At 38.2% G+C, this 14,448-nt stretch overlaps 2 protein-coding genes across 2 annotated transcripts in view; both read left to right on the top strand.

Moving 5' to 3' along the window:
- Positions 1-322: 322 nt before the first annotated feature.
- On the top strand, positions 323-2,059 carry LOC309503356 (uncharacterized protein; the record flags this gene model as incomplete). The annotated part of the gene is made up of 2 exons (XM_082176153.1): positions 323-1,757; positions 1,794-2,059. 2 exons carry the CDS (start codon positions 323-325, stop codon positions 2,057-2,059), a joined length of 1,701 nt encoding a protein of 566 aa, XP_082032279.1.
- Positions 2,060-10,616: 8,557 nt separating this feature from the next.
- The window catches only part of kcnj3a (potassium inwardly rectifying channel subfamily J member 3a), a 126,707-nt gene continuing 122,875 nt past the window's right edge, over positions 10,617-14,448 (top strand). The window contains exons 1-2 of the mRNA XM_082176189.1: positions 10,617-10,956; positions 12,998-13,666. Coding sequence (XP_082032315.1) covers positions 13,004-13,666 — 663 coding nt within the window. The 5' untranslated portion in view covers positions 10,617-10,956; positions 12,998-13,003. The remainder of the gene's footprint in view (positions 10,957-12,997; positions 13,667-14,448) is intronic.

Here is a 14,448-nt window from a genome sequence, read left to right on the forward strand (position 1 = left end):
CGGTAGACATTCGACGCACAGCGAACTCTTTTCGCTGCGGCGCGTCTGTCCCGCTCAAGAGATTTCAGAAGATGCTAGGTCTCATGGCCTCAGCATCGTCAATGCTCCAGCTGGGCCTGCTCCGCATGCGCCCGCTGCAGTTTTGGCTGAAAGCGCGAGTCCCACGCGAAGCGTGGGCACCCGGTTTGCTTCGCCTCAGGGTCAATCAGAAGTGCGTCACAGCTCTGAAACCCTGGAAAGCGAACGACTGGTACCAATCAGGTGTAAGCCTGGGGACTTCCTCGAGGGTGAAAGTGGTGTCCACGGACGTGTCCACCTCGGGATGGGGAGCGCTGCTCGAGGGCAGACCGTTCTTCGGCCAATGGTCAGAACGGGAGAAGCTCCTGCACATAAACTGCCTCGAAATGCTGGCAGTAGACAACGCGCTGACGCGTTTTTGTCCCCAAATAAAAGGTCACCACGTCTTGGTCCATTCGACCAACATGTCTGTGGTGTCCTACATAAATCGCCAGGGCGGCATCAGATCCGAGAAACTGTACAGGCTGGCAGAACGCCTCCTGGTATGGGCTCAGTGCAACCTGCGCTCGCTCAGAGCAGCGCACGTGCCAGGGATCTTGAATATAGGACCGGACAGACTGTCCAGGAACAATGTTCCGGCAGGCGAGTGGTCTCTACACCCACAGACAGTCCATCTGCTGTGGAAGAAATTTGGCAGAGCGGAAGTGGACCTGTTTGCGTCTCAAGAAAACGCTCACTGTCAAGAATTTTTTTCCAAGAGCAGGAGCGCGCTGGCCCATGTGTGGCCCCGCTGCCCGCTCTATGCTTTTCCCCCCATCTCTCTCCTGCCTCAGGTGATAGAACGGATCAGGGAAGAAGGATGCTCAGTACTGCTGGTAGCACCGTTCTGGAAAAACCAACCTTGGTTCCCAGTCGTGATGCAGTTAGCAAGTACTGCCCCGTGGCCAGTACCAATGAGGAGAGATCTCCTCTCACAGGCCCGCGGCTCGATCTGGCATCCTCACCCGGAACTATGGTCCCTTCATGTCTGGGCCATCAACGGGTACATGTTGGACTCCCTAAAGGAGTATTAAACACGATCACGCAGGCTAGAGCTCCGTCTACAAGACGACTCTATTCTTCGAAATGGTCGGTGTTTTCGGGCTGGTGCACAGCCCGTGGTGTGTCACCCACAAACTGTGGTGTGACGGAGGTGCTTTCCTTCCTACAAGAGCTGTTGGATGGGGGCAGGGCCCCCTCCACGCTCAAAGTTTATGTGGCGGCTATAGCAGCGTTCTCAGAAACAACGCTTGGTCAGTCAATAGGAAGGAACGATTTAGTCATCCGCTTCCTTAGAGGGGCTAAGAGACTGAATCCTCCCAGACCTCCCTCAGTCCCCGTATGGGACCTTTCTACGGTTCTGGAAGCCATGAAAGGTGCGCCATTTGAGCCTTTACAGTCAATCGATTTGAAACACCTGTCTTTCAAGACGGTGTTTTTGCTGGCTCTCGCTTCAGTGAAGCGCATAGGGGATCTGCACGCGCTCTCTGTGAGCGCGGCGTGCATGGAGTTTGGGCCCAATGACTCAAAAGTTATACTCAAACCTAAGCACGGTTATGTTCCAAAATCCCTCAACACACCGTTTAGGGCGCAGGTGATCTCCCTGTCAGCCCTACCGGTCCCTGATGAGGAAAGAGACGCGAGCCTCCTTTGCCCAGTCAGGGCATTACGAGCTTATGTGTCTCGCTCGTCTGTTTTCAGACAGACGGAGCAGCTTTTCGTTTCGTTTAGCGGACGTTCTAAGGGACTAGCCGCGTCGAAACAGAGCCTATCCAGATGGATAGTTGATGCTATAGCGCTGGCATACGCCTCCAAGGGCATGCAGTGCCCATTGGGTGTCAGAGCGCACTCCACGAGAGGCATGGCCTCTTCGTGGGCCTGGTCAAGTGGGATTGCCTTACAAGATATTTGTATGGCGGCAGGCTGGGCCTCCCCGTCTACATTTATAAGGTTTTATAACCTAGAGGTTCCCGCCCTGCAGGCCAGGCTGCTGTCGGTCTAAATTTACCAGTATTATCTGACCTGATGCGATCAGCTCAGAATGCTGCGTCTGCTGAGCACAGCTCAATGTTCGACAGTATAAAGCTGGGCAAACTGTGTAAGACCCACATTTCCCCATCAGTTCAGGCCGTACCCCGCCCTGTCTGTATGATGAAATTCGCGTCCCATCGACGCTGCTATATGTGGAAGAGTGAGGCTGCACCCCTCCCTCTTCCCGGACTCCCTGTGAGTTCCCTGAGTGATTGTGCACTATATGTACCCCGGGCTTTCGCCCTTGGGTCTTTGCTGTCAGATCTCAGCATGCACGGCGTTTTACATTTGGTCCCCTAGCGTAAGATATCTTACGCAGTACGAGAGACCTCTCGTAAGAGAACGTACTCGGTTACTAACGTAACCTCGGTTCTCTCTAGAAGAGGGAACGAGTACTGCGTATCTTGCCGTGCATGCACACGCTCTGGTTGCTTCGATGATGAAAAACCAGATAATAGCTGCCTGCGAGCGATATTTATAGGCCTAGACCACGCCCATTTCGGCGGGACGTGACGCAGCGGGCGCGAAGTGCCCTGATTGGGTCTGACGTCACGCCAGGCCTCGCTCGATAGGCTGCTGCAGTTGCCGCAGAGCAGCCAATAGGCGCGCGAGCTGTCTCGCCTATGTCTGTATTGCTGCTGCAACGCGTTTTGCATTATTACAAAATTAAGGATAATTTTTGGCTTCAATATCTCGCGGAAAAGGATTTTCCCCTAGCGTAAGATATCTTACGCAGTACTCGTTCCCTCTTCTAGAGAGAACCGAGGTTACGTTAGTAACCGAGTACGTTCTCAGTCATTGTAAAGCTCCTATGGTGAGTTTTTTTTTTTAACCTAAGTTAGCTGACAATACACATGCTAGCAACACATAACATTAGCCTAATACATTGAAACATATACTAATATCGATATTGCTCTAATCGCGTTTAGATGATCAATTTAACACACTATATTTTGATGTAGCAGAATTGTTTTTATAAAATAAAACGTTATTTACCTTCCGCAGATTGCAATATGTCCGTTACACGTTGTTAAAATGCGTTGTCCATATATATTCCTTGTTTGTTCTTAATTTACATCCCGCAACTCGCTCAAAATAAAAATGTAGCAGTCCGATGTAAAATAATCCATGTTTTAAACAGTATAACGTTAAAAGCCACAGATCCCAAGCAGCAGCACACACACACCCACTCACTCCAACAGACGTATTCAAACATGACCTGTAAAAGGCGCACATAGCTGTCATTGGCCAGATTCCTGGATGACAGTCTGAATAACCAATCATGCTCAAAACAACTCGGAGAGACAGCCAATAGTGTGGTAACATTGCAACTACAAGAAAAGATGACATGTTTTAAAAGAAAGAATAGGAAAACACACGTTCTATTTATTTAGCTGTATTTGTAAGCTGGCTGTTATATTTATTCAATTGGTTAAATGGTGTTTTCATTGCAGTGTATGATTAAAAATTATATATATATATATATATATATATATATATATATATATATATATATATATATATAACAACATATATTTACCACTGCTCTGCTAAACAGCAATTTAACAGAGCAAACAGATTATATATTAAACAGAGCAAACACTGCATATGTATTCATGTAAAATTCTGTATAGACATATGAAAAACTAATGGATTGGTATACTCTGGGTGACATTAGTTACATCCATGTGACCCATAATGACCATTTTGCACTTTAACAAATTATTGTCCTTTCCTTTAGAAACACTCTTATGCCTAATAATGTATTGCTTTTCACCCTGTGTGGCACTGTTACACAACCTGTTGGTTTAGGGTTAATCCTCTGTCCAACACAACACTTTGCTAACATTGGCATAATTCTATACAAATTGCAACATACCCCGGGTTTCACAGGCAAGGCTTAAGCCTGTAGTCCCAGACTAAAATGCACATTTCAGCTGTTTTACCTGAAAGCAACTTGCACTGACTTATCTTAAAATATGTCAGTGCCATTGTTTTGTCTCAAGATGCACACCAGTAATGTGAAACCGGGTCTGGGTTAGAAACTAAGGGTTAAGGTTAACCCTAACTCTAACCCTAACCCTTGTCTACAGACCTTTATTTAACAGCATAGATACTCCAAGGTGTTGACTGCAGTGGTTAGGCCTTTAGCGTTGATACAGGACAAAGAACTTCTCGCTGCGACAGTCTGTAATGTAATTTAAGAGTAGTTGTGTGGATTGTCCCTAAGATAGAGCTATTGGTGCATTCAAGTCATGTCATAAAGATCGTATTTACGAGTTGAACGCACATAAACGCCACCACAATGATGAAAATATGAGTAGGAAGCTCAGAATTTTCTTTAACCCCGTGGTGTGTCAGTGCGAAACATTGAGGAATACCACAATACTTATACTGTAGCAGTGACATTGTCAGGCTTTTCTATTTACAATGAAGTAAGCTAATGCCTGCACAAAATATGAGCATTATAATATAGCAATATAATATGTAATGATACAGTGGCTTCATAAATTAATTTAAAACATAAAAAATTAATAGTAAAACCTCATGAATACAAACTTCCCAGGAGGACCTAAATGCACCATATGTTCCACCATGATCCCTGTTGGCCTGCTGTCTGACCAGCAAGGTCAGTTTAACAATAATTGTGCAGTTTGCTTGCATTAAATTTGTATCCAGAATTACAGAGTTTAAATGTAAAAATACACTTAAATGTAAAACTAATAACATTTACTTTAAAATGACAAGGAAATATGTTAAATTGTTAGTATGGATATAAACCTTTAATATAATGAGCTACATATTTAATTACACAATTTTATTGTAATTTTACACAACTTTGTATGTAATTTAAAATAACAGAAAAATACTGTATAAATAATACAGTAATTGTCCTGTGAAAAAAATAAGAATCACTGTAATTTGTAATTAATGATATAATCCTTAAATTAACAGTCAATTAATTAATTTACAGATATTCTTTGTAATTTTACAGAGTTTTGAATATAATTTAAAATAACAGAAAAATACTCAAAAAAAATTAGAGTTATTCTCTGTAAAATTAGGATTTTTTTTTACAGTGTACGTCTCCCTGCCATGCATCGGGGCCTGCCTACCAACAGTCCCTTCAGACGATAGGATGTTGTCATGTTTTCAAGGCTCCCTTTATACATCCAGGTCGCGCGTTAATCAATCAAGTTCACGGGCTGTCGCTGGTCAACATGATTGCCGTGAGTTGATATTTGATTTCAGACACCTGTCACGCCTGAGGTGTTCCCCAAAGCGTCTATGACGTAGTGTCTCGTTCCCTGTTCTCAGGGAACATAGGTTACAGTCGTAACCTGAGACGTTTTGCCTATGTAGGGCAGTATATATATAAATTAACTAAATTAATAACTTTTTTACAACAAAAATGAAACATCACTGAACTTACTTAAGCTGGACTGTGACGCTATTTTCTTCTGGAAACAAACTTTGTTGCATTATTTTCCTGTTATCTCTGTAAAGCTGCTTTGAAACAATCTGTATTGTAAAAAGCGCTATATAAATAAATGTGACTTGACTTGATTTGACATTGATCATTTTAAAGAAGGCAGACTAAGAAAATGCTAAATTAGGAAAATATCTTTACTGAAACTTTCTGGCCAAAGTATGATATCAACATTGATTTGAAAACTGATATTACAGGAGGTTTGTTTTAGCTGTTTGCACAGTTTTCTTAATTAAAATGAGCTAAAGCAACACAAATCTATAAATTTTACTTAATTGTCATTTGCACTCAAATGTATTACCTTTTCTATTAGTTTATTTTTTTTCTGAAGATCTACTGTAGTTAACACAAATAGCCAACATACTCACAAAACTAACACAACTTAAGAACAAGCTCCTATCCAACATAACAAGACATTAAACGCTTAAACACTAACAGATCTTTCCTTTTCCTCAAAAACTCAGAAAACTCACAGGGCACAAATCTCTGCTCTGCACAGGGCACCAATTTGACCATTGACAGCACTCTGGTTGGATCAACAAGAGTGAATTATGTTTAGGGAAATTAATAGTGATGGGAATAACACAGTAACATGAGATTATTTTCCCATGTATTGACTGACAGCTCTCTTGTCCTCATGTTGAACAAAATCGTGAGTAAGCACTGTGTAAACATGATGGTTATTGTAGACCTAGACTAAATGTGAGCATGCATTTACTCGCTGAGTCGCTTGCACAAAAACAGATTCAGTATTCCTCAAAATTGAATAAAAACAGTGAAATGAAAACTTTTTTCACATTTTTCTGCAATCCAGAATGGCACAGCTCTGACGGTTTGTTTGAGCTGAGCCCTCTACTGTACAGGCGTGAATTTGCATTTCCTTTAGACTGAGGCTTATTCTTTTCACTTTTGGTGTGAGAGAAAAAAAAAAATATATAAAAAATATATATATATATATATTTTATAAAACATAGAAGCAAGCCCAGCCCAGGTGAGAAAAAAGTATTGGAAAAGTAATGTAATGCATTACCTTCCATTTAAAGTAACTAACCAAATTATTTACATTTTAGGGAGTAAGGCAATATTGTAATGCCCCAACACAGCAAATGAAATTGGTGTGATTTCATTGAATTAAGATTCATTTTACTCATCATTACAAGTATTCTAGTTTCAGTTAATAAATCTATTCAACTGTGTGGAAATGTGTGTCATAATTGTATTAATTTAGACCAACAAGATATATATTTTTGAGTGTGTGGCAGGGAGTAAATAAGACAATAAAAAACAAAATCAAAAGGGAAAGGGAAAGGGAAAGGGAAAGAAGCAAGGAGCATGAAAGGGAAAGTGCAGATCAGGTCGCGCAAGGGGACAAAGAGATCATTGGTTTGTTTTTTTTGGTGAGAGAGAAAGAAATGCACAGCCAGCAAAGAGATTATTTTCTTTTATAGTATGTAAGATGCCACAATGGAATCTTTAAAAGCCTATTTAAATCTACTCAACCAAAGACTTTTCAGCCAAACATAACAATAATAAAAATATAAAGCATAAAATTAGGTCAATTTAAAAAAAGAATTAAAAAAATAAAAATAATAATCCCTTGTCATGAAAACAGTCAAGCATAACATTTCAGTTAAAAGTTATCTTCATTATAATCTCTTATCTGAACACCAGTGCGGTTTTGGTGGTTTAGAGATCAAAATTCACTAAAGATATTGTAATTGTATACTTCATTGTTTGAAACCAATATAGAAAATAACACTTCTTGACAACTGGCATTTCTGTAATTGGACATTTGACTCAAAACCTTCCAGTTACTGAGATATAACTCTTGTGACAACTTCCCAGTGGCACAATATGTGTCATATCAATGAAGTCTGTCTTTATCTAAAAGGAAAAACCAGAGTGAGGCAGATAAATCATTATTTTTCTTTGTGAGCTCTTTGATGTAAAGACAGCACTCATATTATATATTGCTATATCTATACTTCCAGTAGCTAAACTTCTGAGTCCGTTTCAGTGGTTATTGTGTCTTGCTTTAACAAGTATAGATCAATAATCTATTTGTCCTTGAATGATGGGAAGAGCTGCTGCTCATTTTTTCCAGGTGTAGTGGAATGGAAAATTTCTCTTGATTTGTGACACAAGGCATACACACACACACACACACACACACACACACACACACACACACACACACACACACACACACACACACACACACACACACACACACACACACACACACACACGCACACACACACACACACGCACGCACGCACACACACACACACACACACACACGTTGTGTTTTCATGTTTTATGGGGACTTTCCATAGATATAATGATGTTTATACTCTACAAACTTTAAATTATATCCCCTAAACCTACCCATATATAAACCTTCAAAAAACATAATTTAGTCTGATTTATAAGCTGTTTTCCTTATGGGGACCAAAAAATTTCCCCATGTGGTACAGGTAAACCCCTACGTTATGAGGACAAAATGTCCCCACAAAGATGGCAAAATAACCAAAATCCTTGTCCTTGTGGGGACATCTTGTCCTCATAATGCAACCCAGTTTACCTGGAACACACACACACACACACAACATAAAAACAATTTTAGAGTAAATATGCTGTTACTGCCTTGATAAATCAGGATAATGTATGTAAAATAATATATATATATATTTTCAGAAGGAAAAAATGTGCAAACGACTCTCTGATAGAAAAGATAATTTCAGCTGACTGCCTCACTTAGGCTAGGTGTAATCCAAAGAGCTTTTCTGTTTACAGAAAGTATTGAGATTCTTCAACGTGTCTCTAAGTCTACATCCTCAAAAGGCCTCAGTAAATCAGACTGTCAACACAAATCAAATTAGGCAGGTAGACTACAGCGATATGTCAGGCAGGTGGCTGGTCATCACTCTCCTTTGATGGGTAAATTACATTTGGCATCCACACAAGCTATAAATAGACACACACATACACACACAACAAGATGTTTGATCTTGATAAAAGAAAGATTATAGCAATCTGACAACAGACTATAACATAAATCATGCTTTATCTCTGCTGTTGTTTGACTCAAAGGTTTTCAGCATTAGTGTGTTTAATTTGTTGTGTAACCAGAAACCATAATTTGCTTAAGGTGAATATGCTGAATGCAAAGAGGATATAAACGTCCCAGATGTTCAGCTGCATTTGGAGTAGTCCATGAATGTGTATGTGTGTGTAGCCTTCATAGCATTGCTGCTGCACCATTGAGACATGTAGTGGTACAATGGATGTGAAGACTCAAATGCACCTGATGTGCGGTGTATTGAATTTGCTCACTGGATAACTTATCTCAACATAAAATAACATTTTAATAATCAGAATAATCATTTTCCGCAATAAAGTACCTTTTGTCCAATGAAAACGTGCCATGGATGTTAAAGGATGGATCCATAGAGACCAATAAAGAACCTTTATTTTAAAGGGGGTATACATAAAGTTAAGATCAGGAACTTGTATTAAGAAAGGGTTTCTTTTGAATTAATGTCAACTACATTAGTAATTACTGTTTATATGTTACCCTGGACCACAAAACCAGTCACATGGGTAATTTTTTGGCATTTGAGATTTATACATCATATGAAAGCTGAATAAATAAGCTTACCATTGATGCTATGGTTTGTTAGGATATGACAGTATTTGGCCGAGAAACAACTATTGAAAATCTGGAATCTGAGGGTAAAAAAAAAAAAAAAAAAAAAAAAAAACATTGAGAAAATCGCCTTTAATGTTGTCCATATATGTTCGCGATTGTGCTGCATTCACTCACAAAAATAAATGTTTTATATCTTCACTGTAGGAAATTTACAAAATATCTTCATGGAACATGACCTTTACTTAATATCCTATTTGATTTTTGGCATAAAATAAGTTTTACACCACTGGTCACCACCCATCGATTGCGATCGACTGGTATATAGCCTAGATCTGAGACTGTCCCTGTTGCTCCCGAAAATAATAGAAAATAAATACACAAATAGCTTACATTATGCCCGACTATAATTTACTGTGCAGTGTGCATCGAGCCTCTCTAAGGCGCTGAAACACCAAATCCTGAGTTGCAAGCATATGAATTCCTTGCTTCACTCTGAAACAGGCAGCATAGGCTTATAGCCTATGTATTTAAACCGCCAAAAATAAAAGCTTGATTGTTTAACGTTTGGAAATTACGAAGTGAGGACATGAATATTAGTAGGCTACTCTATTTTTTACAGTGCGCAATATATATTTTTAATAGGCTACTCAATTGTTTAAGTTATGACCATTTCATAATTTATAGTTTTATAAGGCTGCACAAGATGGGACATAGAACTGCACTTCGCTTAATTGAGAATTTTGTTCGCACACATTTCATTTCTAGTTTATAAAATGATAATGGTAAATGTAATTATTTCAGAAGCTTCAGTGGATAAGCATAAAAGTGAACAGTGGCACTTATGATCTGCTCACTGCAAGTGTTTTGCAACCACTGCACTTGGTTGCATCAATAAAAAAGAAAAAATTTAATTACTGAAATTCAAACACAATTAACCTGAAGTCAAATTCCTTGTAAGTATAACTTCCTTAGCCAATAAACGCGAATTGTCATTGTGAAGTTCCGCCCTCCCCTGCTGAATAACACACCTCAGTATCCTGTGAGGAGCATCAGACGCTGCGAGAGAAACGCTAGTGCACAGGGGAACTGAAGAGACAAAGAACAGCTTCACACACTCGCGCTGAGGGTCTGAAGGACACCCTGGCCGTCCCTGCAACCATTTCGGCTATTTTATTTCATTCTCTTGCAGCGAACTAGATAACACAGGAACAACAGAGCTTTGGGTTTGCGAGCAAAACATAGTGCAAATCTGTCTGTCCGAGGCGCGCCCGTCAGTTTGGTTTCACCACACAGGCTCTGAGCAACATAATCTGATTAAGTTGCAAACGTTCTACTGGTGAACATACAGAGGTGGAGAAAATCCAGCGAGATGTTGAAACGCATCTAGACTAGTTTTTTTTTGTATCCATCAATTGTTGGGCAAATCGGTGGACAGACGGACGCGCTAATCTATGATCGGACTGACGAAAATCATCCACAACTATGAGCTTCGGTTTGTGAAACTCAAATGAACAGACGAGTGAAGACAGACTGAGTGTTTCAGGACTCGAGCCGCTGGACAGCGCCTGTGGAGAGTTTCCTGCTTTCATCTCCAACGAGGGAACATGTCTCTTTACTCATTTTCCGTAAATAAACAAACGATTGCTTCCCTTTAAACTACGCTTTAAACTGAGATGATACGCAGGTTATGAGAAGAGAGGAGAAATCACTGTATGGTGAAATATAGGTAAGACTATTGTCTTTTCTTATGATTTTTCACATTTTCATTGGACCAGGTCTATTTTTCTACAATTTTTCTACAATTCCCTCTGATTATTTATCAGGTTTTGAAAAGTCAATGTTTATGTTTTATGACTACAAACAAGCTATTGGAATTTTCCATGCAAAGAGGTTAATTCACTATTATAGATATAATCATGGAATCTGCAGTGAAACGTTAACTTTCTTCTATTTAAAGTACAAAATCTATTTTCCACAACATGTTTCTAAAATATTACAGGCTATGGTTTTACAAAATGCAAACAATTAAAGAATTATGGAGCAAAAAAAGTTAATGAAACAGAGGAAAAAGCTAATAATAATAATAATAATAATCATATATATATATATATATATATATATATATATATATATATATATATATAAGACAAACATTAAATGGCACAACTTTATTTTGGTGTATTACGCATACAAGTTTGCTATAGTAAAAACAACAGTAAATGATGCATAATTATAAGCAAGTAATCCTAAACAACCCCCAACCCTAAAACTATAGTAGTATAGTAGTACCTATGTTTTTTTTTTTATATTACTTAGTGCTCCAACGGGGCTAAAGGCACACCTTAAGAATAAATGTGCTTTTCACTATTCCCATAGTGTATGATAGCAGAAAAATATATGTTTGTATTGAACATTTATGGAGCAACATATTTTGTGTGAAAATAAATCATAAAAGTGGTTTATTTTGTTTAAAAATCGTATAAATGGATGAGGTCCTGAGGGGGGCCTTTTTCCACACACAAGGCTCACCAGCATGGGGCAAAAGGCACACATTATTAATACAAATACGTAAACTAAAATGATATGTTTTAATAATGTCTAAGTTAGCACTTGTTCAAAATAATCACTTTAGCAAAGTTTGCACTATTTTCTATTTATTTTGGTAATAAAATGATTAATGTTTTGTTCAATAAATACACTGTCGTTAAAATATGTAAATATACAAATATTTATTTTTCAAATACATAAAAAAATAAATAAAGTAAAGATCCTGAAAGCATTGAATGAGATCCTATAATAATATATATTTAGAGTAGAACAATTAATTTTTTTATTTTTATATATGATATGATTAATATCATATTTTTGAATATGATTGTTTGATTCTAATTATGGTGATTATCTCTGAGGAGGACACCCAACTTAATATATGATACTTACTATCTCAATCTAACCATGTCATCAGATGGAAAAGACAGCCAGCTCTTTATTATCATGTTAATTATTATGCCTTTAGCCCCAACAACTGGGGTGCCTTTTACCCCAAATACCATACTTTTACATATTTTTCTTTTTATTGAAAACTGTTGCTTTAATTAGCTTGAAAATCTAAAAATCATTAAGAAACATTAACTGAAAATCATTAAGAAGACCTTTGTCTCAAAATATATTCAATAATTTTTACGATTCTCATTTGCTGCTTAAATATTGCCTTAAAAAAAAAAAAAAAAAAAAAAAATTATCATATTACTATATCAAATTATCGCAGAATCAACTTTGCTGCCAACGATCATGTCAAGGCTCTGCCTAATTTCCATGTGCTGTGGAAAGTTTTTGTGCCATCTACTGGTTTAGAGGAAAATAAAATCAAAGGAGCCTTTAGCCCCGTTGTACACGGGCCTTTTGTCCCGTTGTATTTGTGTAATTACACTGTGACAGATCTTAAAATAAACTGTAACCTGTAAAACTACTGTTCCGGTGAAATTGTAATAAATCAACTGAATAAATTTACTTTAAAACACGCGTGAAAACTTGCCCCTACCTGACATATCAGCCTTTCAGTAATTTGACTTTTGACTCAAAAGCTTGAACGATAAGAGATAAAGATCAAGTGATAAATTCTTCATGTGACAACTAGCTTCAGTCTCTTCTATTTCTGTGGTCTTGTTTTTACTTGTAACATCTTTATCCACTGAAATGGTCATGACAGGTCTAATACACTGCTAAAATATCAGACAGTCATGATAGTTTTACTGCTGTATCTGCAGGATAAAATGTCTGCACTTCGTAAGAAATTTGGAAGCGACTATCAGGTAGTGACCACCAAATCCTCCAGCCATCAGAAGGACAAGAGGAGGAAACGACAACGATTCGTGGACAAGAATGGACGATGTAACGTCCAGCATGGAAACCTGGGTGGAGAGACCAGCAGATATCTTTCAGACTTATTCACAACTTTAGTAGACCTCAAATGGCGATGGAACCTCTTCATCTTCATCCTCACATACACAGTGGCCTGGTTATTCATGGCTTCAATGTGGTGGATCATTGCATACATCAGAGGTGACCTGTACCGAGTCCACGATAATAAGTACACGCCGTGCGTGGCCAACGTCTATAACTTTCCCTCTGCTTTCCTCTTCTTCATTGAGACAGAGGCCACTATAGGATATGGCCACAGATACATCACCGATAAATGTCCAGAAGGAATTATTCTCTTTCTATTTCAGTCTATCCTGGGCTCCATAGTGGATGCCTTTTTAATAGGCTGTATGTTTATTAAGATGTCTCAACCAAAGAAGAGGGCAGAGACTCTGATGTTTAGTGAAAACGCAGTCATCTCCATGCGTGACGGCAAACTCACGCTGATGTTCAGGGTGGGAAATCTGCGCAATAGTCACATGGTTTCAGCACAGATCCGGTGCAAAATACTCAAGGTAAGAGCCTGCCTTTTGTCAGATTTTAGAAATTGTTAACTTGTAATTAGACATGTATGTACTGAGTAATATACATTAGCAGCATGTAAATACAGTAATTTGTTGCCTACTAATGTTGTGAAGCTGCATGTAAATATACTTTTTGTGTGTTTGCAACTATCTTTGTCTAGGTCTAACATGGTCACTGTAGATAAAATGATTATATCCAGATATGTTATGTTATAAGAGAAGTATCTTATGTTCACAAGGCTGCATTTATTTGATAAAAAATACAATAAAAAAAAGATATGATTACAATTTAAAATAACTTATTTAAAATGCTATTTATTCCTGTGATGGCAAATCAGAATTTTCAGCATCATTACTCCAGGCTTCAGTGTCACATGATCCTTCAGAAATCATTCTAATATGATGATTTGCTGCTCAAGAAACATTAGCATCGGTTAATAACAGTTTTTGCTGCTTGTTATTTTTGTGGAAACTGTGATACACTACCATTCAAAAGTTCGGTAAATAAGATAAAAAATGGAAGAAAAAAAATACTTTTCTTCAGCAAGGACACATTAAATTGATCAAAAGTGACAGTAAAGACATTTAAAATGTCACAAAAGATTTCTATTTCAAATAAATGCTGTTCTTTATATTCATTAAACAATCCTGACATTTTTTTTTATCATGGTTTCCACACAACCATCACAAGAATAAATGCCATTTTAAAATATATATTCAAATAGAAAACAGTTATTTTAAATTGTAATAATATTTGACAATTAAGTTACTGT

The sequence above is a fragment of the Leuciscus leuciscus genome (genome assembly GCF_965113295.1).
Source record: "Leuciscus leuciscus genome assembly, chromosome: 7".
NCBI lineage: Eukaryota > Metazoa > Chordata > Actinopteri > Cypriniformes > Leuciscidae > Leuciscus > Leuciscus leuciscus.